This window comes from Onychomys torridus, chromosome 14, assembly GCF_903995425.1.
Source record: "Onychomys torridus chromosome 14, mOncTor1.1, whole genome shotgun sequence".
Lineage (NCBI taxonomy): Eukaryota > Metazoa > Chordata > Mammalia > Rodentia > Cricetidae > Onychomys > Onychomys torridus.
Genome location: NC_050456.1, coordinates 78,564,707 through 78,590,961, shown reverse-complemented (window position 1 = coordinate 78,590,961; position 26,255 = coordinate 78,564,707). Strand labels below are relative to the sequence as shown.

At 45.0% G+C, this 26,255-nt stretch overlaps 1 protein-coding gene across 6 annotated transcripts in view; it reads right to left on the bottom strand.

The window, feature by feature from the left end:
- The window catches only part of Traf3 (TNF receptor associated factor 3), a 114,265-nt gene that overhangs the window by 8,889 nt on the left and 79,121 nt on the right, over positions 1–26,255 (bottom strand). For 5 of the 6 annotated variants that reach the window (XM_036205705.1, XM_036205702.1, XM_036205703.1 and 2 more), the window contains 8 exons: positions 19,751–20,009; positions 18,314–18,365; positions 14,370–14,474; positions 13,358–13,525; positions 7,636–7,716; positions 5,151–5,225; positions 3,497–3,589; positions 3,055–3,195 (listed from right to left, as the gene is read on the bottom strand). In XM_036205705.1, the coding sequence (XP_036061598.1) occupies positions 3,055–3,195; positions 3,497–3,589; positions 5,151–5,225; positions 7,636–7,716; positions 13,358–13,525; positions 14,370–14,474; positions 18,314–18,365; positions 19,751–19,992 (957 nt within the window). In that variant the 5' untranslated portion in view covers positions 19,993–20,009. The remainder of the gene's footprint in view (positions 1–3,054; positions 3,196–3,496; positions 3,590–5,150; positions 5,226–7,635; positions 7,717–13,357; positions 13,526–14,369; positions 14,475–18,313; positions 18,366–19,750; positions 20,010–26,255) is intronic. The other variant, XM_036205707.1, reaches the window with a different exon arrangement.

Genomic DNA, 26,255 nt, shown 5'->3' with positions numbered 1-26,255 from the left:
CCCAACTAGTACAAGGCATTGCCTCGGCAACTGGTAAACCATGCAGAGACAGCGGCACATGTTCTGTGTATAGGTACATGCTCCACACAAATGGGCTCACCCAAACAATTTAGGAGTTGCATCCCAGCAAGGTTATTTTTCAGATAGACATTTCACTTGCAAAACCAACACAGCTTCAAAGCAGAAGACAGGTCCGTGCAAGCTTTCTCTGTGAACAGCAAATGAATTCCTGAAGTGTCTTGGTGAACACTCAGCCACTGCACTGTTTCTATAAACGTACATTCTAAGTGCAGGATGCAAGTATGGAGTTTAATTACAAGTTCATGAACTGGGGAGCAGCAGTGGCACACAGAATAAACAACCCCAACTTAAGGCCTGTTTCTTAGAGACTCAGATGACCAGTTGTATGGGGCTGAACTTTACGGCTACCGTGAATGTCCTTTGCTGTCCCTTGTCATTTTAGGTCACACTTAGACCACACAGCCCTGTTCAGTGACGGCATGGTGGTGCTCCATCTGGCCTGTGGATGCCCACCTGAGCCCTACTACATGAATTCAGCAACTGGAAGCAGCAGGTATAGTTCAATTCGTGACTCAGCTGGCTTGTTTATCTCTTTTGAGTCATGGATCATACAATGCTGTTGTTCCTCTCAGGTATCTGGGACTACAGACATGTGGCACATGACCCGTCTCTCTTTTCTTTCAGTGTATGTGTGTGTTTGTGTATAACCACACACACATGGAGTCAATTCTCTCTTTCTCCCATGGGTTTTAGGGACTGAACTCAAGTTGTCAAGACTTGGCAACGAGCACCTTTACCCACTGGTCCACTTTACTGGCATATCCCCTCCTCCTCGCTCTTTCTTTTTAAATATCCCTTGGAGTGGTCCAAATGGAACCCAGGGTCTTAAGCATGCTAGGTAAGCACATGACCACTTAGCTTTGCATTCAGCCCCTTTTAGTTTTATTTTGAGACAGGCTATCACTAAACTGCCCGGGTTAGCCTTGGACTCTCCATCTAGGGTATCTTTTTGTTTTTGTTTCTCTGTGTAACAGCCCTGACTGTCCTGGAACTCACTTTGTAGACCACCCTACAACTGGCTGTGTTGAAGGCCAGCCTAGGCAACTTACTGAGACCCTGTCCCGAAATAAAAAGTAAACAGGAATAGAGTTTAGCCAGTTCAAGAACTTGGGTTCAATCCCAGTACTAGGGGTGGGGGAGTGTCAAAACCCAAAACCCAAACACATTTTCTTTTTGTGTGTGTGTGTGTGTGTGTGTGTGTGTGTGTATGTGTGTGTGTGTGTGGCTTGTGCAAGGACCAGAGGTTGACTTTTGGATTCTTCCTTGCTTGTTCTCCACCTTATTCTTTTCAGAAAGTTCTTTCAACTTAACCCAGAGCTCACTGCTATGACCAGTCTTGCCAGCCAGACTGTCTGGAGGCCGTTAGAGCACTGGAATTATAGGCAGGTTGCCATGCCCACCCAGCATTCACATAGGTCCTGGGGTACCCAACTAGTTTGTGTGACAAGCACTTTACCCATGACCCATCTCCCTAGCCCCAAACATATTCTTTTGTACCCACAAAGATTCTCTTGCCTCTGCCTCCTAAGTGCTGGGATTAAAAGCAGGTGCCACCACACCCAGCTGTTCTTTAAAATTCTGTTAAGAAACACTTCCAACCGGCTGGTGCTTCTTATCCCAGTGTTGCTGGAGACCTTTTCTCCAGCCCCGGCCAAGCCCTGTCAGTCTGACAACCCACTCATAAAATAAACACACAGATGCTTATACTATTTAAACTGTTTGGCCTAATGGTTCAGGCTTCTTGCTATCTAGTTCTTCTATTTTAAATTAACCCATTTCTATTAATCTATAAGTTGCCACGTGATTTGTGGCTTACCAGTACCTTATATCTCACTTGTCATGGCAGCGGCTGGCAGTGTCTCTCTGCCTCAGCCTTCTACACCCCAAAATTCTCCTCTCTTCTTGTCCCATCTATACTTCCTGCCTGGCTACTGGCCAACCAGTGTTTTATTTATTAACCAATCCAAGCAACACATTTGACATACAGAATATCCCACGGCATCCCAGCACTCGGGAGGCAGAGTTAGGCAGATCTCTGTGAGTTCCAGGACAGCCAGGACTACACACAGAAATCCTGTCTTAAACAAAACAATCCCCACTCCCCACAAAAAACAAAGCAAACAACAACAACAACAAAAAAACCCCAACATACTTCAATTCTGTTTTCTTTAACAACATTGGCACCACATGCATGCAATGCCAACAGAGGCCAGAAGAAAGCACCAGAGTCTTTGGAAACAGAGACAGTTGTGGTGTAGGTTCTGGGAATCAAACCCCAGTCCTCTGCAAGAGTAGCTAGCGCTCTTACCCACAGAATCTCTCCAGCTCTGCAAAAGTTTATGCGTTTGTTGTTTTGGGAGTATCTTTGGATTATTATGGTAAAATAATGTGAGGGGTGTGTGTGTGTCTGTGTGTGAAAACTCAGAACAAGTAGTCTGGCTTGATTTTGCTGTAGGAAGTGAAACTTGGCATACAGTACTAATGAACAATGTATCTTAAATAGTAATAAAAATAAGATTGTATACACACTCTCTTTTTGCAATGGTGAGGATGGAACCTAGGGCCTTACACATGCTAGGCAAATGCTCTACCACTGAGCTACACCCCATCCAAAACAGCTCATTTTTATTTTTTAATTAATTAATTAATTAATTAATATGTTTGGTTTTGTTTTTTCTCTTTGAGACAGGGTTTCTCTTTGTAGCCCTGGCTGTCCTCAAAGTCACAGATCTGTCTGCCTCTGCCTCCCAAGCAGTGGGATTAAAGCCTGGTGGTGGGCTAAAACATGTACCTTTTAAAACAAGGGCTTAAGTTTTACTTTGCTCCAATGGGTTGAAAACACAGAAGAGGGATTTGGAGTCAGCTTCCTAGGCAGGTCCGTGCTGACCCGAGCTGCTCGAGTGCTCACACAGAGAAGCTGTGGGCCTGTCTGCCAGGACCTTAGTGGTGCCTGCCACTGGGCAGGGTGCTCACCTGCAGGTGAAGGATTTTGGACTCGTTGTTTCGGAGCATCTCCTTCTGCCTCTCGATCTCAATCTCAAAGCTACATATCTGGTTGTGCAGACTTTGGATGCTCTTGTTTTTTTCTGCGCTTTCGTTCTGCAGCAAAGACACCTGAGGAGAAGTTCTCCAATCAGCTTAGCAAAGAGTGGTTGGGGCCGGGCGGGGGTGGCGCACGCCTGTAACCCAGCACTCGGGAGGCAGAGGCAGGCGGATCTCTGTGAGTTCGAGGTCAGCCTGGTCTACAGAGTGATATCCAGGAAAGACACAAAGTTACACAGAGAAACCCTGTCTCGAAAAACCAAAAAGAAAAGAAAAGAAAAGAAAGAAAAAAACCAATGATAATTACAAATTTCCTCTTTAAATAGTGCGAAGAATTAGAAAATCTAACGAAAGCCAAGAGCCCCATGCCTACCTTCTTCTCGAGGGAGCTGCTCCACTCCTTGAGCAGATTCACATGCTGCACTGCGGAGCTGGCCTCATGGGCCTTGATCTGCTGGTTTGTACCCTGCAAGAGCCAAGGAGAGGTGACACTAAGTCAGTCACTCCACTCAAAGGACAGAAAGCCTCATACTCAACTCTAGGAGCAGCAGTACACATGAAGGGGTTTATTTATATACAGGGAATTCCAGACTCACTTGGGGCCTCCTAGGCTACAGTGCAGAGCACTGCGATGCTGCAGAGCTAACCTCAAGTTCTCTCTAGTGGCTTCTCATCAATGATTCATACTTGCAAAACCAAATAATTAAATTTGAAACTCATCCTATCCCTTTACAAATAATTTTCATTAAGATATACCAGGAGAATATTCTGGAACCTATAGCTGCAGCCAGATGCTGCTACAGCAGTCCAGTAAACTATGGTACAGCATTGTACCCAAAAAGGCATTGCCTCACCAGGCTGAGTGTGCTGAGGAATTTACATACAGAACATAAACAATCTACAGAGTACATAAGATGCAGACCATTCAAGCCAAGAGCAAGCACATTAAATAGTACTTTGCATATTCAAGGAAACAACCAATTTGAGAATATAATTTGTTTTGATACCAGAAAATGAAGAAATCAGAAGAAGCATTTTCATGATCTCCAAAACATATACTCTGTACATAGACTCTCTCTCTGTATGCCGATCTGAGCACAGCTCTGCATCAGCATACATGCGTGCACACAAAGATGGATGGCACTACGCACAACACAACAGGGAGGTACAGGCGCCTCCTAGACTAAAGCAAGGGAGAACCTCATTCTTATTCTTAGCTTTTCATATTAGGAAAATGTACTGCAGCCAGGTGGATCTCTGTGAGTTCAAGGCCAGCCTGGTCTACAGAGAGAGATCCAGGACAGGCACCAAAACTACACAGAGAAACCTTGTCTCTAAAAACAAAAAACAAAATAAAAAACAACAACAACAACAACAAAATTATGACTCAGTAACAGTGTACTGCCAATACACAAAACTAAATAGATAGTTTCTTTGTAACATATTTTGCCTTTTGGTAGATAAACTCAGTCTTAACTTGCAATCCCAGGTATGCTTAAAAACAGAGAACCACAGGCAGGTTTCTGACATGAACACTGTTTCCCAGGAAGCAGGTTTTCTATAGGCTTTGCTCAGTCAAATCCAACTCTGGCAGGGTAAAAGTTAGCACATATGTGTAAACAAAGCATTACAGACACCCCTGTGTGATTCTTACAGCTAAGGGCTGACAGACAATGTCAAAGCTACATCAAGTTTAATATTCACTCAGGTAATAAACAGTTAAAATCGCCACAGAAACTCCACCAGATGCCATTGCATTCTTACTACCCGGAGCTGTCTGGGAGGTAGCAGTTCTCCTGGCATACTGATTTCCCCATGCTGTTCCATCTGAGTCTCAAACGTCCTGGCCTGGCGAGTGAGCACCCATCCCCGCTGCATGTATGGTTTGTTTCACCCATGCAGCAGGGTGATTTGGTTTCACGACAAAGACTAAAAGAGTGAGAACTCAAATGTTAAAATGTTATTATGAGAACTTTCTTCAATGGCAGAATGTCAGTGACTGGGAAGGACAAATGTTGGATACTGACCTGAAAAACGCAGCCATAGCGCTTAAAACTACAGGTGCTGGGGGCATTGACACACTCTGACAAGTGTGCACTCAACTGCAACGGGAAAAAGACGTGAGTTGTGACACAAACGTTTGCATGAAAATGTTCAAACATATCAGGGCACAGAGAGCATCCAGGCCGTACTGTTAAGAAGGGTGTTTATCAGCTGCAGGTGTGTACGCATCATCTGCGTGCTGGACTTCAGGCAGTAAAATACAGTTTCATCACAAGTATACACGTATACACACCGATATACATAAATACAGTTACTGTAACAGTTCTTAAACTTCCAATTTCTTTAGAACGAATTGTTCAAACTGTGACATGCTGTCTGAAGTGCCAGAATTTAAAAAAAAAAACAAACAAAAAACCAAACAAAATAAAAAACAACTGAAATGCACATTTAAAGACTATTAACAAAAACTGTATGAAACACAAAAAATCAGAAAGCATTTGGGATGCAACTGGGTCACACACCTACTATACAGTACACAAAAATAAACCCATTTTCAAAGCAAGCTCACACACTGAACCATTACTAGTAATACTTGAGATGGCTGAAGGCGAGTCACGCCTTCATCTGAAGAGCCTTTTTTCCCTGGCATGTTCAGAGCCTCATAAGCTTTTCAGAGATCCCTACAGCTATTCTAACCACAGGAATCTTACACTTTCTTCCCTAGCTGATAGATGGAACAATCTAAGCTATCCTGAGAGAAGACAGACTCATTTAGCTCCAGGGTGCCCCAAGCAAGAGACAAGGGAACTGAAGAGACAACGTATCCTAAAGACAGACTTGTATCTGGGCTTGTGTTGCTGTGGGCTGGACCACAACTCCTATATGCTTGCTGCCTTATTCTCACGGCTCTATTCTGTATTGTCTGCACAGATACAGGTAGGTGCAGGTTTGTGTAGTTTTGGAGTTTTCCTCGGTTTACCAGGTCCAAGGTAGCTATTCGCTGTGCCTGGTATTTAAGAATGACAGACAAACAGGGGTCCATTCTTCCTCTGTTTCCTGACCCTTTCATAATAGCTCAGCAGAAAGGCAACCTGGAAAAGGGCTTTGACGCCCCCACCTCGACCAACCATAAGAAAGGGCCTGTTAGTTAGGCAGTCATAATGATCAGCAGCCTAGTGTGCTCGCAGTTTCCCTGAACCCAGCCAGGACACCCTGGGCTGGACTCAGAGGAAGTATCCACAAGGCCCCACAGGCAGGTCAACGGGACCAGTTTACAACTTTAAGGTGTGACATTCTTTCAGAACCATTGATACAATTACAATCACACTTCTAATGCTACAACCAGGGCATGCTGTTCTGACATGTTATTTCTACTATAAACTCACTGTCCTACCTTTCCTAACCTGGTTTTATTATGAGTACACTCAGGGCCCTGAAGAATTTACAGGAGCTTTGGAACAGAAGCAAGACTAATGCACAGCCCAACAGCTCCTTTCACTGAAACCAAGAGAAACACAGTTGAAAATTTTATTTTGAAATAAATGTAACTTAGAGGCTGCCTTTCATCTTAATTCGGAGCTCTGAGTGGACAGAACTGAAGTGAGGGTTATAAGCTCTGGGGATCATTTTAGCAGTTACCCCCTCCATACACACTGACTTTAACAGAAGGATCTTCCAGTGGCCCACCATAGAGAGTGGACTTGTACTTCCCCCAGGTCCTCCCAGAGGCCTTTCAGCAACCTTACCCACCATTGTCCTGGAAGGCTGTACCTGAGTGAGCAGGGCTCTCAGGGTCTTCCCAGCTCTCTGTGCCCCTAGCACAAGGCCCACATTAGCTAGAGTTTCTAGGCGGCCTTCCTCCAACTGCCAGGAAGATGCCAGGCTGCTGGTGAAGACTCAGGAGGCTCCAAAAACTAGAGACTCAAATACCAAGCAACCATGGGGGCTCCAGGTCAGGTCACATGTAAGTGTTAGGATCCCTGGAACTTTCCACATGGATCTATCCATATGGGCAGATCAAATGAAATCAATGATAAAATCTACCCATCTTACAGAAGCACCTGGGCAGGGTGCAGTGTACAGTCACTGGGACCAGATGCCTCTCCACTCAGTATCTACTCCCCTCTAGCACTGCCCTGCCCATGAGGTGGGCAAATGGTTTTAAAAGTCTAAAAATCACTTTTTTGAGACATTCTTACAGAAATTCATTATTTTGTAGAATTTAAAAATAAAGATTTTGAAGCACCATCTTTACTTACATTTATAAATTCAATTCTTAGTATTTCCAATCCTGAATTTACCTTTTTGTAGCTTTTTTTTTTTTTTTTTTTTTTTTGTCTGTTTCTGATTTCCAAAAAATCCCTGTTGGTTTTGTCTTTGTTGTTGCACATATTACCATAGGTGACCATGAATGAACACTATACAGATGCCTATGACTTGGAAGAGTCGGCCTACAAGACATGGGACCCACTGCACAGGGCTCCTGTCTGGGCCCTGGCTGTGCCTTACCTCACTTCTCAGAAGAGTCTGGACGCTGCACTTATGAGGGCAGGACACCACCACACAGGGACAATCAGTGTCTTCGTGTTTCTACAAAGAAAAAGGAAGTGAGTCAAGTGTGGACCAGCAAAGTTCATCCTTTTCAATGCCCACCAGCTTGCCAATGGAGACACAAAGGAAGCTGTATCCACCACTACCCCGTCACACTCATCAGAGTATGACTGTCTAGGACCTTGTGACATCAGGTCAGATCTGACTCAGAGGGAATTTGTGGAGTACATTGCTGGTAGTATCCTAACGCCAGCTGCCTCCACAGCAGATTCCAGGTCAAGGGCCCTATGGACAATGTGGGGTTAGTCAAATGCCCATGCTCAGATTTTTCTCTGGCCTTCCAGTTTGGAGTCTGAGCAATCCTGAAAGTGGCATGGTCTCCTGGATACTGTCCCAAAATCTTGCCTACATTATCTTTAGTACACAAGAATGGATAAATTTTGGTCCAGGCCCTACTGAAATTGTATGATCTTTAGCTGTGCAGAAGAGCCACTGCTAATCTCAATGCCAGGGGCACCCTGTCCATAAAAAAGCAACGGCAAGGACTTGTTGAGGACATCAAACACAAGGGCCCAAGAAAGTACTAGACCCACAATGACGGCACAGGCAGAGACAGAAGTGCCAGTTCAGCAACTCCTGCTGAGTAAGGATGCTCAGTCGCTCTTCCGAGGTCCTGGGACACTTTAGGTCTCAGTAGGTCCTCTGGTTCCTTTGGCCTTCACTGACACTTGTCTTCAGGTGGATTTGGACCATGGCACTTGTTCTGGCACTGGTTCAGTCTAACTAGGCAGGTACAGGGCCAAAACAGTGTCCATACAAGGAAAGTACATGGTTTGTTTGTTTGTTTTTGTTTTTCAAGACAGGTCTCGCTGTGTAACAGCCTTGGCTGTCCTGGAACTCTCTTTAGACTAGGCTGGCTTCGAACTCAAGAGATCCACCTGCCTCTGTCTCCCAAGTGCTGGGATTAAAGGCATGTGCTACCACTGCCTGGCTAGAAGTACACATTTAACAGAGGACACCGACCTGAGGAGAGGGTACCAGGCTCAATTTTGTTGGAATTTTGAAGGCCTATTCCTTCTGAGTATGAACACTGCATCTGCAGAGCAGGGAAATGCCTACAAGATTAGTTGCTCTGCTCCTGACCTGGGTCTCAGAGTCCCCAGAGTCCATGGTAAGCAAGTCAACTACCATTCCATACTGACCAGGGAGAACCTGGTCATAGGCCTCCCTCAGGAGACAGCCTACTCAAGGACCCAGCATACATGCTGGGTTTGCATTGAGCTGGAGTTTTCAAGACCCACAAAGGCAAGGCATTCTGTACATTTTAGAGGAAACCCCAGTAACTGGTCTTGCTTCTCTGATACTGACCATATCTGTGAACCAAGTTTGACCACACAACCTCCCAAGAGCGGAGACCACAAGTCCCTACCATAGAGCAGGGGGTCTCCAAAACATGGTGAAGGAACCACAGGTGCTCTCTCTGCTCCCTGAACCCACACATTTCCATCTTCATTCTCTGGGCTAGATGTTTGCCTCATGCCTCATTGACATAAGCACAGTGGAGCGGGGAGACCAAGATAGCACTGGGGGAGGTAAGGAAAAGCAGGGCTGGGAGAGGAGGGGAGAAAGAAAGGGTGGGCAGGCTGACTGGGAGGTCAATGAGGCAGAGCAGCCAGTATCTTTGTATGTACTTTTGCACACCTATGAAAGACTATCAGGAAGGTTTTTAAAGCATCAAAGGACGCATGTTTTAAGTTAGATTTTAAAGAACTGTTGTCAAACTGCCCTCCAATAACCTCACCCCAATCTGGAATCTTATCATGAGAAAGCATATTCCCGCACCAATTCTATCACACTTTTTGATCTATGACAGTCTAATGGAAGGGATACAATGTATGTGTGTGTGGGGGGGAGGGTTGTCCTGCAGCTCAGGCATTGTGAATTGTTGTATTTCCTCTTATTAATCATAAGAATTGCCCGTTCAAGACTTCTACCCATAATAGTGACTGAATAGTGTCCTCCCATAGTACCGCCTATGCTCATTCAGAACCTGTGAATTATTGGACCTTATTGGACCTGGTTCTCTGCAGCTGTCATTAATTAGGACAGACCCTCAGTCTCATGACTGCATCCTCAGTGAGGCAAGGACTCAGGAGCAATCACCTAAACACAGAGACAGGGCAGGAGTTGTGCAACTTTTAGTCCAGGGTGCACAACAACCGGAGTATCTAAGAAAGGTAGAAAGCACTCTCTCAGAATTGCAGCTGGAACATGGCCCTGTCACCATCAGAACACCTTGGTTTCTGATTTCTTTTTACATTTATTTTACTTAATGAGTGTGTGAGTGTTTTGCTTACATGTATGGCTATGCATCACATGTGTGCCAGGTATCCATGGAGGTCAGAAGATGGTTACAGATGACCTTAAGCCACCACCTGATGCCTAGTGATACTGTGTTGTAACAGCCAAGGGAAGGATGTGACACTGAAACACAAAACTTTGGGCCAGGCATGCACATGATGCACACCTTTAACCCCAGCATTTGGGCCAGGCATGCACATGATGCATACCTTTAACCCCAGCATTTGGGAAAGACATGCACATGATGCACACCTTTAACCCCAGCATTTGGGAAAGACATGCACATGATGCACACCTTTAACCCCAGCATTTGGGCCAGGCATGCACATGATGCACACCTTTAACTCCAGCATTTGGGCCAGGCATGCACATGGTGCACACCTTTAACCCCAGCATTTGGGAAAGGCATGCACATGATGCACACCTTTAACCCCAGCATTTGGGCCAGGCATGCACATGATGCACACCTTTAACCGCAGCATTTGGGCCAGGCATGCACATGATGCACCCCTTTAACCCCAGCATTTGGGAAAGGCATGCACATGATGCACCCCTTTAACCCCAGCATTTGGGAAAGACAGGCAGATCTCTGTGAGTTTGAGCTTAGCCTGATCTTATAGCAAGTTCCAGGTCAGCTGGGGCTACATGATGAGACTCTGTCACAAACAAAACAAAACTTGATGCACGCTGTAGTGGTTTGTAAGAAGACTGGTTACCTAGAAAACAGTGTAGCTTTGAATCCTTGCCTCTGCCTCTTGATTGCAAATTTGACCACACATGTGGGAAACACGATGCCTAGCCATACAACGAACATTCATGAAGCACTACTTAGGTGGAGAACATAATCAACACTTTCCACCTACCTCATCCTTACTTCCTTCAAGTAATCACTCAAACGATGTGGAATTCTGTATTTCTGCCTTTTACTTAAAAGCTTCATCACATATTTATGTGTCCCTAACAAAAGAGTTCCATTTGGGTTGTATTCAAATTTTATTAAAATACAGTTTGCTACAAGAACCATATGTAATCTGGTTCTGCACTGGACACTGGTGGTAATGCCAGGTATACAGTGTGCGTTACAGGTCCTAACCCAGCCTACTGTGTGGCATATTTCACTGTGGAGAGATTAAGGGTACTAGAGCTGAAAAATCAAAAGATTTGGGCATGCAATCTTGGCACTAACTAGAAGGAGAGGAAGACCATAAAAAGTCACAGAACCTTCCTAGTAATACAAAGAAGTGAGTGCACACTTGCTCTACTAGTGTCAGGAACTGTACAGTGTCACAGAGGGAATGCACAGGCAATGCTAGTTAGGACCACTGCTGGAGCTGCAGACACACAGCAGAGTGTGTGCCTAGACCAGCATGCTCAGTGCTCTGGCTTCGGTTCTCAGTATGATGTAAGAGTCTGAAAACTAGAGGAGAAAACAGTATGATCTTTAATACAGGCAGGTAGTTGTGGCACACACCCATAAGCCTAGTACTTAGGAGGTGATGGCAAGAGGATCAGGAGGTCAAGGTCATCCTTGGGAATCTATTAAACTGAAGATCAGCCTGGGCTTTTACAAAAAGAACCTACTTCAAAACAGAAATGGAAACAAAAGGCCACTGGGGTGCCACATGCTGGTGACTTTAACTACTTAGGAGGCCAAGGCAGGAAGATGCCAAATTGGTGATTTCAAGGATAGTCAGACTGTGTCTTAAAATAAAAACAAAATTAAAAAGCAGTCTCTGAGGGTGGCCCTGAGTTCAATCCTGAATAACAAACAAAATGAGAGCAGCAGAGGAACAAGCCAGTCACACTGTTAAAGGAACCTGCAGCCAGTTTCCACCACGAAGGCCACCAGAGATTTACAAGCAACAGTCCCTTCTTTGTGAAATTCCTATCTCAAACTGCCTTCCAGGTTCAACTTCTCCTCCCGCCTGTGGCTGCTAATTAAAACTCAAATGAAACAGATAAGCACTGCGTCTTCACTGGCCTTCCCTGGCCCTTCCTTACTGGTGTTTTGTACACATTATGGTCACAGTACTTTCCACACTACAGGAGTTTAACTGTACACCTGGTTCTCCTTTCTCAGACTGCTGACTAAGGATAGAAACTTCAAGTCAGCCCCTCTGCCAGCAACATGTAGTTAACCATGACCCTCCTGACTCTTACAGCCTTGCCTGCTGTCCAGAGGTGGCTGCTTATGTGGTATCCAACTGACATGTTTTCAGTTCCTTCTCAAATGAATACTACTTGATTTTACTGTGTAAATAACTGATCTCTGCAAGAAGCAAAGTGTAACTTTGGCAGCAGTGTATTAACAAGTGTACAGCCTGGACGGCTACTCATTAGGTGAGTGTCTCACTCACTGCAAGTTTGTTACTGGATAAACTGCTCAATTAGGACACATCCTAATGTTGCTTCCCAAGGAGGGAGACACAGTCCTGGAAAGCTCTTAGTAACTGGGAACGTCTATGGTAGTCTACAAGAAAAAGATGTCCAGATAAAATGAGGCCCAGACTCAGGCCTGGCTGGTGATGGAATGAGTGCTGAGACAGCAGAGCAGAACACATCTCACTTCACAGGGTAGGAGACGCATGGTGGCCATGACATGTACCCTGGCTATACCCAAACAGTCCCCCTTCTGATGACCCCAGCATCACCACCAAGAGTAGGCCCTACTTGCTTGGCCTCTCAGCAGTACCTGGCCAGGGCCCCCAGCTCTCCTGACACTTCCTAAGTCCCTCTCAGCAACCTGCAAGCAGTCCATGTCCTGGAATGGCATGGCACACAGTAGGCACACAACCAATGTTTACTCGGTGAATGACTGTTTTTAAAGTTGTTCTTCTACCCTCAATGTCTCTTCCATCTTTCACACAGAAATGATTACACTGCACATACAGAACGGGCCATGCCAAAACAATAAGGCAGAAAAACATTTAAATGCTCATCTCTCCCCAAGACAGCCAGCTGCCTTTGACACTACAGGATAAACGAGCCTGTTGCAAGTGACGGTTGTGTCACACAGCTGTGAGAAGATAAGCACTCCATCAAAATTTGAGGCTATTCTTTGGGACAAGTTACAAATTCTACCTTTTTTGAATCATCAGTCTTCACTTTTTTTGACATCTCAAATGAGTCAATCAAGGCAATGGAAAGTGTTAATTATATAAATCAAAATAGGCAAAACAAATACAGCTTTACTCTGAAATAAAGTTAGATGAAAATTGCTATTTAATCCTCTTTCTCTTTATCCTTGTTAGAATCTTCATCTCTGCAGAGGAAGTGCACCTGAGCTGAGCAGAAGGGACATGAACAGGCAACATCGCACCTGCAGTGTGATCATGGGGACTTGGCTCTTGCAGTGATTGCACGTGGCCTCTCGGTATTTACAGGCCTTTTCCACATGATCCCGCAAGTCTTTTCTCAATACTTTTTCTTTGCAGTCGGCACGAAGACAGGGAAGCTCCTCAAACTGGCATTCATTTTTTAGGTGCACCTGTAGAACAAACCAAAGTTTTTAACTGGCAAAAAGTAAATGTGAAATGGCAGACTAACTGCCATAGTGAGGTCCTGCAGAACCCCATGACCCTACTATAGGGACAGTTCTATACAACAGAGTGGCAAAGCACAGCAAGAGACAGAGGCTCACTGTGTGCACCTTGTGTTTCCTCAACACACATGTGAGTGAGGGACCATGCACCCTTCTCTCTGTTACCAGAACTGAGTGTTGTGGGTGTCTCTGTTAAGAACTGTTTTAGCCAGATGGGGTGATATAGACCTGACCTGTCATCCTAGCAGAATGGGCTGAGAAGGGGGATCCGGAGTTCAAAGCCAGCCTGAACTATATAGCAATACCAGTGTCAAAAGCTACACACAGATACACACAGACTATAGAGTAATAATACCCGTGTCAACTTCCCCTCCCACAAAAACACCACTACCAGACACACACATACAACACATCAATCCTTTAAAGTCTTTATTCTAATTCAATTATTCACTCTGAATAAAATACAAAAATTAAAAATAAAAAAGCAACCTTAATTTATGTGTAAGTTCATGGTAAAAGTTATAAAGTACCTTTGAAAAGCAAAACCCAAGTCTAATTTCTTTATTCTAAGTAGGGCAGAGGATGACAATTCACTGATGTCATGAAAAGTGACACTTTATGTCCTAGGGATTGGATACTCTCTTGCATGGCTCTGTTTGAAAAGAATACAATAAACAGAGCACTATGGTGCACACAGTGCTCTGCTGACCTGGCCAGGCAGTTAGATGAGGTGATGCAGCTCTCTGCTGAACAGAGATGGCTCTGGTTCTGGGACCACTTGGGTACTCACCAGCAGATGTCCCAGAGTCAGCTGCTCTACACAACCCCTGCCTTCATTCCGACAGTAGATCTGAAGGGCCAGGATCTCTCTCTTGCAGCAATTATCCTTAAACACCTGAATTGAAAGGCAGTTAGAGGATTAACTTCTTAATCTTCACATGTTGCCATTGGACAAGGCAAAACCACTCTAAAAATGCTAAGAGCAACTCTTAAGTGGGCCTCAGAAAGCATTAAGGACTGTCTTAATTTCTGTACGTACAATGAAGGAGCTGGCCCCACTAAGACACCATTTAACTCATATAACTTTAACCATTATCTTTTATTAGGTAAATCAGAAGACACATTGAGTAAAGGTATTTTAGAGCATTATGGTCCTTGAGTACTGACACAGCCTCAGGACAGGGTAGGATCAAGCTCCCAGCCAATAAGCAGCAGATGGCCCTGGAGGCACACCTCTTGCCAAAGGACTTGGCAACATGCTGGGAACTCAACAGAGTGTATAAAAAGCTTGTCAGAATCAAACCAACAGTTATGGAGATAAGGTTTTTTTAGACAATATGTGAAACAATTTTGGTTCCTTCTTAGTGTATGCTGCTTATAACTCAGTTTTTTTTTTTTTGTTTTTTTTTTTAACCAAAGGATGCTTTTTCTTTTACTTTCTCTTTTCCCCAAAGAGGATGGACTCCCAGGTCCTTAAAGCATGCTTGGGAAACACTCCACCACAGAGCCACATCTTAGCCCAAAGGAAGCTTTAAATATGTGTCACAAGCATGCACTAGTACTGAACTATTTCTCCTGAAAAACGAATACCTGCTTGCTTTAACTTTCCTGTCGAAAACAAGTACTCGGCCTCTAACAACAGTCTATAACCTCAGTCCTCAGGCATTTGAGATACTCCCACCTATCAACTCTGTGACAGGAAGACAAGGCACTTAATATGCCCTTTCCAAATTTCCAGGCAGAGACAGAATCAGTAGCTGGTAAAATTAAAGACAAAGATGCCTCAGCCACCTCTGTGCTTGCTGTACAAGCATGGAGACCTGAGTTTGGATGTTGACACCTACATAAAAATCAAGCATGGTGGTGTGCACCTTTACTCCAGTGCTGGGGAGGGGGAGACAGGATTTGGCGCTTATTGGCCAGCTAGTCTATCCAACCAGCAAGCTCCAGGATCAGTGACAGATCCTGTTTCAAAAACTAAGATGGAAGCTGGGCATGGTGGTGCACACATTTAATCATAGCACTTGGGAGGTGGAGGTAAGAGAATTTCTGTGAGTTTGAGACCAGCCTGGTTTACACAGTGAGTACTGAGACCATAAGGACTATGTAGAGATGTAGAGAACCTGTCTCAAGAAGAAAAGGGAAAGGAAAGGAAATAGGAAACAAGATTATGAATGAAACAGATACTTTCGTTGTTGTTTTTTTTCCCGAGACAGGGTTTCTCTGTGTAGCTTTACACCTGTCCTGGAACTCACTTGGTAGCCCAGGCTGGCCTCGAACCCAGAGATCTGCCTGGCTCTGCCTCCCGAGTGCTGGGATTAAAGGCGTGCACCATGCACCACCACCACCTGGCGAAACAGATACTTTAAAAAAGCCACCTTAGCTTGTGGCTTTTAACTTCTTTCTCTACATGTGAACAAGGTAGCCCACTGCCATGTTAAGAAAAGAACTGCGGTAAGAACCAGGCTTGGTGGCGCACGCCTTTAATCCCAGCACTTGGGAGGCAGAGGCAGGTGGATCTGAGTTCAAGGCCAGCCTGGTCTATAGAGTAAGTTCTAGGACAGCCTAGGCTACATCTACACAGAGAAACTCTGTCTCAAAAAAAAAAAAAGAAAAAGAAAAAAAGAAAGAAAAGGAAAGGAGTGGGGTAAGTGATCTGCTTTTCTTGTAAAAACTGGCTGGAGTCTTCAGCAGCATAGATATGCTAATGTGCTAGAAAAAGCAGGGCAAGTTGGCTAACTGCTTCTCTGACTATTCAGAACAAGCTCCATCAGAGGCCCTTCTCTCTAGAGCCCAAGGGCCCTGTGGCCAGCGGCCTCACCTGGCCTGCCCTGACCAGCAAGTCCATCATTTGCAAATGCTTTTGACAGGAAACCCCAGAGCAAGACTCTTACTGTGGGATTTAATAGCCTACATTAAAAACTGTTAGGTTCATTAATCAGAATATTGGAATCCTACATAATTTTATTGACATTTAAGCCCTTAAGAGTGAGCTATTTCAAGCTACAAGTGTACCTGGAAGGGCTTAGCAGTATGTGGGTGGCCATGTGCCAGAGGAAAGGAGAGGGACTGGGTTCAGGAAGAAGATGGAGGAGCACCTCAGTGGTACCCACTCACTAAGTGCACACTGACACCCATATAGGCAGATAGCAGGCTGATCTCATTCACTGTCTCAGCACTTCAAGATAGTAGTGAAGGGGAGGAAGGGCAAATTCCAATGCCCACCCTGCACTGGCACGCTGAGGGAAGCTGTATGAGAGAAAGCTAGGAAGACAGCAATGACACCTCCGCACTTCTCGAGTCCCCACTCTGTACACACCCTCCCTTGCAGTGAACAGGTGCTACTGACACTGTGATGGGGATAGAGTGCCCTGCAGGAATCACAGCCAAGTGTCTGAATCTTCCCTGACCCTAGTCTGCCCAGGAGCTCACATGACATAGCAGGCCCTGGAGCCTGCTGCACTACTGTCAAAACTAACAGCTGAGTATTGTGGCACACACATGCAATCCTAGGAGGCTGAGGCAGGAGGACTGCCATGAGTTTCAGGCCAGGATGGGCTACATAGGAAGACCCAATCCCAAAAAACAAAACAGAGGAAGAGAGGAAGGGAGGGAGGGAGGGAGGGAGGGAGGGAGGGAGGGAGGGAGGGAGGGAGGGGAGAAAGAAAAAAAAACAATCTCAAGGGACTTGCCCTGTGTGGAAGCAGAAGCAGGTAGAGAGGTCTCTGAGTTCAAGGCCAGCCAAGGCTACATAGTGAAACCCTGTCTCGAAAAAAAACCCAAAAAAACAAAAAACAAAACCCAAGGTATGGAGATCTAACTCAGTTGGTGACATGCTTGCCTAGAATAGTTAAAGCCCTGGGATATATCCTCCAGTGCTGTATGAACTAGGTGTGGGAGCGCACACCTGTAATCCCAGAATTTGGGAGATGGGGAGACAGGACCTTATCTACTAAGTTTAGTTCAAAGCTAGCTTGCACTAGACTGCCATCCTCACCTCCCCACAAAAATATAAACTTTTTAAAAAAGACAGTCTCTCTTTATTATGTAGTTCTAGCTCCCCACAAAAATATAAACTTTTTAAAAAAGAAAGTCTCTCTTTATTATGTAGTTCTAGCTCTCCTGAAATTGGTTATGTAGACGAGGCTGGCCTTAAACTCCCAGAGATCCACCTGCCTCTGCCTAAGTACTGGGATTAAAGGTATGCGCCACCATGCCCATCTTAATTTTAAAAGGTGAAATAGTTAGGCAGTGGTAGCACAGGCCTTTAATTCCAGCACTTGGGAGGTAGAGGCAGGTAGATCTCTGTGAGTTCAAGGCCCCAAAAACAAACAAAAACAAAAAAGTGAAATAAAACTAAATTTCAATAAACTGTACAAAAGTTATGTAAAAAGGTGGCTCAGAGGTAAATTATTTTCTGTGCAAACCTGGCAACCTGAATTTGATCCCTAGGACCCAATTAAAGACAGGAAAGAATCCCATAAAGTTGTTTTCTGACCTCTATATGAACACTTAACTATGGCATATATGCACCTCCCCCCAATAATAATAAATAAAATAAAAATTTAAGCTGAATTCCAGAGCACCAAATGCAAGCTATGTGAAATGTATCAACTACCAAAGAAGCCCAGCATGGTGGCACACCCCAGTACTCAGAAGAAGATCATTAGGTTTGGGGCCAGCCTGGACTATAGAGCCAGCCTCTGTTTGAAGAAAGGAAACAGGTAAGAGTACCTTGTCTTTGATGATGCTTTCTTGGCACGCTGTACATTTTGGACTTGAGGAGCTGAAGGAAACAAAATAAGCATGTTAGAGCAGCAGCCCTCCTTCCTTCCCTCAGGCTCACTGGGAACAGAGAATGTTCTCCTTCCTAGGCAGGCCTGCTCTATGCGGCAACAGGCAGGGCTCCAGGATGCCATGGAAAATCTAACTTAAAAAGCGATCCACAGGAGAACAAGAGCCAAACTTTGAAAAATGGTAATTTTTCAAAAGGAAGCTATTTTGTTCAATAACCCAGTCCCATTGGAAAGACTTAAAGAACACACTGGTTTTCAGTAGAGGGGCTTCTGGGAAGAGCACCCAGAAGTACTGAGGGCCTTCTGATGTTCTGGTCTTAGGCTACAGACAAGTTCTCTATGTGTAAAAATGCCAGAGCACCTGCACAGGGGGACTGCACCATCCCCAGGATAACCCAAGTTCAACTAGGGTCCTTTCACCCTCAGCAGGCAAAGCCAAGTGGGCTGTGTGGATCCAGTGAATGGATGCGATGAGAGTGTGGGGTACACAGGAGACTGGCTACTGGGCCTAGTCTTGGTCTCAGGCACCCAGGTGTGAGTGGACAGTTGGGAAGAGGGTGGCCCTCTCAAGCTAATGTGCCGAGGGACACTGATGGTTCAATGATGCAGTATGTTCTGTAGTGACGAGTGCCAAGCACAATGCCTGGTAAATACACAACAGGATGTCGTTCTTCCTGGCCAATCCAACCTCTGTCCTCTAACTCCAGCCTGCCCTTGTGATTTTACCACAGCAACCCACAAGGCTCATGAGCATCTAGGGTCTTGGTACAAGCTCTATGTGTACCCCCTGGGCAAGCATGCATACTTACACCTGTTTTGTCCTACATGTGACCCTGACCTTCCTCTACTGTGGCCCAGTGGCACCCTTCTAATTAAAAAAAAAAAAAAAGATTTAATTTATTATGTATACAGTGTTCTGCCTGCATGTATGCCTGAGTACCGGATCTCATGACAGAAGGCTGTGAGCCACCCTGTGGTTGCTGGGAATTGAACTCAGGACCTCTGGAAGAGCAGCCAGTGCTCTTAACCTCTGAGCCATCTCTCCAGCCCCTGCACCCTTCTACTTTAAAGACTTATGGCCATTTGGTATCACTATCATAAACATGAATTTCTGGAGAATACAGCAACACAGATGGGGGACAGAGGCTTTGTGGACAGAGTGCTGACACCACTGAGGAGACTTCAGGGGAGAGGCCTGGGGGAGTAGGAGTCAGGCAGGGCAAGGTACAGAGGCCTCAGAAAACTCAGGCATGAGATCTGCCTAAGTTTCCCTGAAGGCCTCTAAAGCGAGACCTACAAGCAGTCATGGTTTTGGGAGAAACAGGTGGAGATGGGTACAGCTGCCCGGCAGCCTGAAGATGCGGGCAGCACCCACCTGAGCAAGGCAGCCATGCAGCTCTCACAGAACCGGTGCCCACACTCAGTCTGCTTGGGGTTGCACAGCACCAGGCGGCACTTCTCACACTTGTACTTGTCCTCCACTGTCTTCACAAACTTCTCCTTGTAGCCGCCTTGCTCTGGCACGAGCACGGACCCTGCACTCCGATCAGGCTGCAGCTTGAGTGGTGGGTTGGGCTGCAGTGCGCCAGCAGCGTCCATCTTTTTGCTTGACTCCATCTTAGGAAATAGAAATTCTGCCAGGAGAGAAGTAATGATAAGTGTACATCATCTCCTCATCTCTTGCAAAGGCCTAACAAACATGTCCAAGAAAAGTAAAAGTGCCCGAGGTTCACACTTCCGTATTTAAATAGTGCACCAGAATCCTTCCCAGCTTTAGTCTGCTATGGCACAAGACATGACCACGTAATTTCCTTCTTGATGTTAACCAGATGGCATTGTTAACACTGCTATTCAAATACTTCCTGAGAAATAGACTTAGTAAACTGTATTTCCAAGACTCTTTAAAATACACATCATATTTTTCTGTGGCAAAACTTCATTCCAACAATTTGGCTGGAGCCTGAGCCATTGTTATTGCTAGGATCTGTTTTGTGTTTAATTGTGTGTGTGGGTGGGTGGGGGGGATCTACACATGAAGACACACACATCAGCACAGGCACCCTTGGAAGCAAAAGGCTTCCTCACATCCCATGGAGCTGGAGTTAGAAGTAGTTGTAAGCTATCAGACTTGGTTCCTCTGCAAGAACAGTGGGCACTCTTAACTGCTGAACCACTCACCCCTCCAGCCCTAGCAACAGCCATTCTTGGCCAATTTTATTTTCTGGTTAACTCCCTGACCATAATTCCCACCATACTGTGATAAAACCAAAGTGGGCCTGTGGCTAGTACACTACCTCTTGTTCCAGCAGTAGTACTTACTGTAAACGAGGTGTTTCCAGACCACAAGAGCCATGTGTGAGTGTGCCTGCAGGATGAAGGGCCCTTATTTCTGCTCTCTGCCCTCAAGTTTACCAAGCCTGGGTTGGCCTGAGTAAGCCCCCACATCACAGAGCCATGGGATTGTCACATGAAGCCTGTGAAGAGCAGAGAGTGAAAAGATCCAGGCAGGTATATAGGTGCTCAGGTCAGGCCTGACAGAGGGACATGGGACTGGATAGGTCACCTGAGCCCCTGCACAGGTTCATTTCTGGCATCTGGCTACCAGTTTCTCTGCCTTCCACCTGCAAGTCCCATGATGGACAATGAGAGCACTCCCTAAATCAGCCACACAGATCCCAGAATAGGCAGCTCTGTCAGCTGAGTCTTGAAGTCAAGTAAGCAAAACTAAGCAAGAACACAAAGCAGTTGACTAGGCTCCTGAGGAAACACTGGCTTTAATGGAAATTACAGCCAGCATCAAGAACACACACCAACATTGACTATCACCTTCAGCACTCCAGATGAAATGAGTCTAGATGGTGGGAAAGGCTGGTTTCTTTCCTTCCTTTGTGGCTATTCCACAATCAGTGTGAGGTTTATAACGAGAAACTTTGAATGATGGACAGTTGCATCTATTAGTGCATTGTGAAGATGTTCAGAGGAGTTTTCCAGAGTTTGTTGTACTCTTCTCCGAGACCTTTCTGGGCGGCTCTAGCAGAGAGGTATACTTTGTCTCAGTGCTGCTTGCAAAGCCCTATGAGCCCTGTCTCTGTGTACCTCAGCAGGGAAGCAGGTCAGAGACTGCAGAAAGAAGCCTGTGCTGGCCTCCAAAATACAAAGTTTATTTTCCTGTCTCCCACCCCCAGTTCTTTCCCATACCATGCCATGTATCTGCTAAGTAAACAGGTTCTTTCAAAAGTTACCAGTTCCCTTAAAAAAATGCATTGTATTCTTGCCCAATTTATTTTTGCTACTTAAAAAAACTACAGGTTTGAATGGGCATGTATATAATTCAGTTGGTAGAGAGTTGGACTGGATGTGATCCCAAGTATCAAATAAAATGTGTCATGCACCTGTAATCCTAGCATAAGGAGGCAAAGACTGGAGGATCAGTAGTTCAGGGTCACCCCTGCTCCACTGTTTGAGGCTAGTTTGGGATCCATGAGAACCACCTCAAAAACAAAAACACATAAAAACAAAACTCTCTAAGCCCATGTGACAGATCCTGTCAACTCAACAATATCTGGAGCACCTACCCTCAGGACTCTCCTTACTTCTAATGTTAGTGTGAGACTCAGAGCTATGAACTAGGTAGGACCAGGAACCCCACATACCAGAGGCACAGAGCAGATACAAGTACTCAGGAGAAGGCTGGGGCAGAGCCGAGTCCTTCTCTTCCCCTAAGCCCTGCTCATGTACTGTTTTCTGCTGCTCTTTCTAAGGTGCAAGGAACAAATGTTTCATGGCTAGGGATGCACAAAAATGGCTGTTGGCAGCCACACCTGGGTAAGCTTTAATGAGAAAGAATGTTGCTGTGGCCTTGTATGAAACCTACAGATGTGTAAATGTAAGTTTTCAAGATGACTACTTCAGGGGTCAGTGGCTCTGCTCACAGACTGACATTGAGAGGCTTGCTCACTAGAATGATAGCTTACCTTTCTGAGCTCTGTGAGAAAGTGCCTGATTGAAGATCTACAGGTAGCTCACTGGCTGCCCACCACCAACGATTCTGTGCCTCTGGGGATGGTTCAGTATCTCTGCATAGCCCAGCCTCACTGTGTCCCCTTCCTCTAAATGAGCCCCAAGCAATCCTGTGTGCTTGTTCCATGGCACTTCCCACTGAAGAACAGCAGACTTGGTTTAGGTCTGGGATCTGGATCTCTTCAGATGACTTATAAGCCCCAGGTGCTGAGAGCAGTGCCTGATAGGTAGTGAGTGCTCAGTATGCACTTGCTGAGTTACCAGACAGGCAAAGTCTGAGACACTAATCTCAAATGATTTCTGTGACAAGCTAATTTCAGGAGCAGAGAACTTTAAAATACTGATCTAATTCTGTGCAATGTAAAAACCAAGAAGGATTTCTTTCAGCTACTCACAGCTTCAGTGTGGTGTTCTGCTCTACAGTACTTGGGAGAGCGGGGGAAGCTGTGTTCAGTCGGATCTCATGATGAGAAATGAGGGTAACTGAATTCCTGTTTCTAAGTGTCTTAGTTGGGGTTTCTATTGCTGTGAAGAGACACCATGACTACAGTAACTCTTATAAAAGAAAGCACTTAATTGGGGCTGGCTTACAGTTCAGAAGTTTAGTCCATTATCAGCATGGTAGGAAGCTTAGCGGCACACAGACAGACATGGTGCTGGAGAGGAGCTGAGAGTTCTACATCTGGATCCACAGGCAACAGCAGGGCTTGGGCATCTGAAACCCCAAAGCTCACCCCAGTGACACACTTCCTCCAACAAGGCCACACCTCCTACTGGCACTCCCTAAGCCTTCAGATCTTTTTGTTTATGAGGGCCATTTTTATTTAAAGCACCACCCTGAGGGACCAAGATAATGATGAATAATCTTCCTTCTTCTGTGGAATGCTATGCTCCACAGAAACAAGTGAAGACTACAATTGCAGGTCTTTGTTTTTGTAGAATGCCAAAGAAAAGCAAACAAATAAAAAAAAAATGCTATCCCAAGCTTATCAACTAGGGCCTTGCAGCACTCTGCTGCAAAAGGTACAGAATACCTAGAGGCAGGTCTGTTAGGACTCACCTCACTGCCCGCCCCCAAACACATACCCCCAGGGCCACCACAGGCCTCTGAAAACCTGTCTATACCCATTACACAGCCATTCTTGAGCTCAGTAGTTGTGAAGGAAGCAGCTTCAGAAAAGAGAAACTACAGGATGGGTACAGCAGGTCTGTGTGCTGCACACTTACCAGCCATGACAGCCTGAGAAAACCACCTGAGTCGAGTGCCCAGGGCAGGAGCCCAGACACAGTGGGGACCAGTGCTGCAGGAGCCTGGAAAGAGGCATGTGGCAGAGGCACTCCAGGGAACGTGGGGCTTCTTGGTGGGAAGGTAAGAATATTCTGGGCTTGGAGTGCTGTTAGCTATACCACCCTAATAGTAAACTAAAGCCTTGTAAGGGCTTGCACTTTAATGGGAGTGAATTTTGCATTTTAACATAAAATCTTGATGTAAACTAATATAAATTAATTTACTCAAAATAATACAATTTAAATTTGATTAGCTTGTGATACATAATAGATGGGAGCAGGTCACATTGACCTTAAAGCTGAAGCTGTACTGTGCTGCAAGCTGTGGACTGTGCTTGCCATGAAGGACAAGACCCTCATTTTTATTGTAACAAATAAGACATGAACAATCTCAGATTCCCTGACACGACTACCTAGCAGACAATTTCTTCCGATGCTTAGAGTAAAGAATGCAGGAACCCAGCCAATGCACAAGCAGGCAAAAAGCCACTCCTCCCTCCCCAAGCTGGGCCAAACATCTGAATTAAGCTAAATTTTCATTTGCTTACATAATTTATCCTAAAGAATTCTCTTATCAGCATGTGAAAGCCTGAATTATTATTATTTGTTATTCTACGATACTTTTCATTGAGGTATCTTTCACTCATGCTGTTATCTTCTGAGTTTTATTATACAGCTTAATACTGACAGTTAAATTTTTTTTTTTTACTAAATAGCGTGAACAAGTTTCTCCATAGGGACACAGACAAAGATGATATGCCACAGGAATTTTTCTTTTTCTCTTCTTTTCTCTCCTTTCCTTCCTTCCTTTATTTTTTGAGACAGGGTCTCTCTTGTGTAGCCCTGGCTGTCCTGGAACCTTCTCTGTGGACAAGGCTAGCCTTAAACTCACAGAGTTTCACCGGCCTCTGCTTCCCAAGTGCTGGTATTGAACACATGGCGGTGCACTACTGCCTGACACATGGTTTCTTTAAATTATATTTATTTATAGGGGGGAAGCTAAAGGGATAGTGAGTGTATATTATGGTATACAGATCAGAAGACAATTTGCCAAGAGTCAGTTCTCTCCTTGCATCATATAAGTCTCAGGAATCAAAACTTCAGTCAGTAAGTTTGGCAGCAAGAGCCCCTACCCATTGAGCCATCCCACTGGCTTCCGTGTAGTGCTTAGTGAGTGAGTGAGTGAGTGAGTGAGTGAATGAGAGAGAGTGAGAGAGAGAGAGAGACAGACAGACAGACAGACAACTGGGATTAAAGGCATGTATTATCATGCCTGGCCCATGTCTTTTTTAATTGCAAAGCTAACAAAATGTCTAGCAGTATTTCTTAAAATACATACAAACCAGGTATAGTAACTGAGCATCTACAGGCAATATATTTAAGCCAAAAGACTTAAAAAAAAGACCAGCTGGGCCATGGTGGCACATGCCTTTAATCCTAGCACATAGGAGTTCGAGGCCAGCCCGGTCTATAACCAAGTTCCAGGAAAGGTTCCAAAGCCATACAGAGAAACCCTGTCTTAAAAACAACAACAGCAACAAAAAGATTTAAAAAGTCCATGCTCTCTGTCTCAATTAAGGGAGTCTGGTTTCCTACAGAACACTCAGTATCAGCAGCATGCTGAGAATACCCTCAGAGGCTGGATAACACCCTAATAATTCTGCTCAGAATATTTATTCTAGTACCTTTCCCAGTTTCCAATGCACAAATAAAGATAATATTTTGTTTACTCTGCTTTAGAAAGCTTCTTCCAAGTAGTTTTGTTCATAATGGCAATGTTCAAAAGTGCACTGAAGATAACTGGACCACAGACTATAGAAGCTTCTTCATAAGAACTTCGGAAGGAGCATGAGATGCAGTGCAGTGCTAGAGTGCATGGAAGCATGGGCAAGGCCCCAGGACTGATCCTTGGTGCTTTTTACACATAAATTAATAGGATAATTTTAAAATGCATGTGGACATGTAAGAGCAGACAAATTTTGAAAAAGAGTTAACACTCAACTCAGCTCAGCAATGAGGACTCTGGCATTAGGGTAAGAGCTGCAGAGCTGAGCTGGTGGTTGGGCACTGGCTAGTAGCTGCTTGGACACTTGTGGTGTCCTTGTGGTTCCCTCCAAGTGGTCAACCCGGGATAAGTGGTAGGTCCTGAGACCTCTCTGGTAGGGTCTTTTCTTTGCTGAGAAATAATGGACCAAGTGACACTAGACACATACTCTGATCATGTGCAAAGTACACAGACCCATGAAGTGGAACTTCAGTCAAAGTCTGAGCACTGTTCCTTTCTTGTACCCCCTCCCCCAATGCAAACATCACCTGAACTCTCTGTTCCTAAGTCTCTTACTGGCATTCATTTTTAAAAAATTTTTGTTTTATGTGTGTGGATATTTTGCCTACATGTTTATCTATACATGCCTGGTGCCCAGGAGACCAGAAGAAAGTGTTGGATTTCCTGGAACGAGAATTCTAGACAGTTACGAACTACCATATGAGTGCTGGGAAATCAAGCCAGGGTCTCTGCAAGAGCAGCCATCTCTTCAGATCCCTTGCTTGTTTCATTGAGACCCAGATTCCCA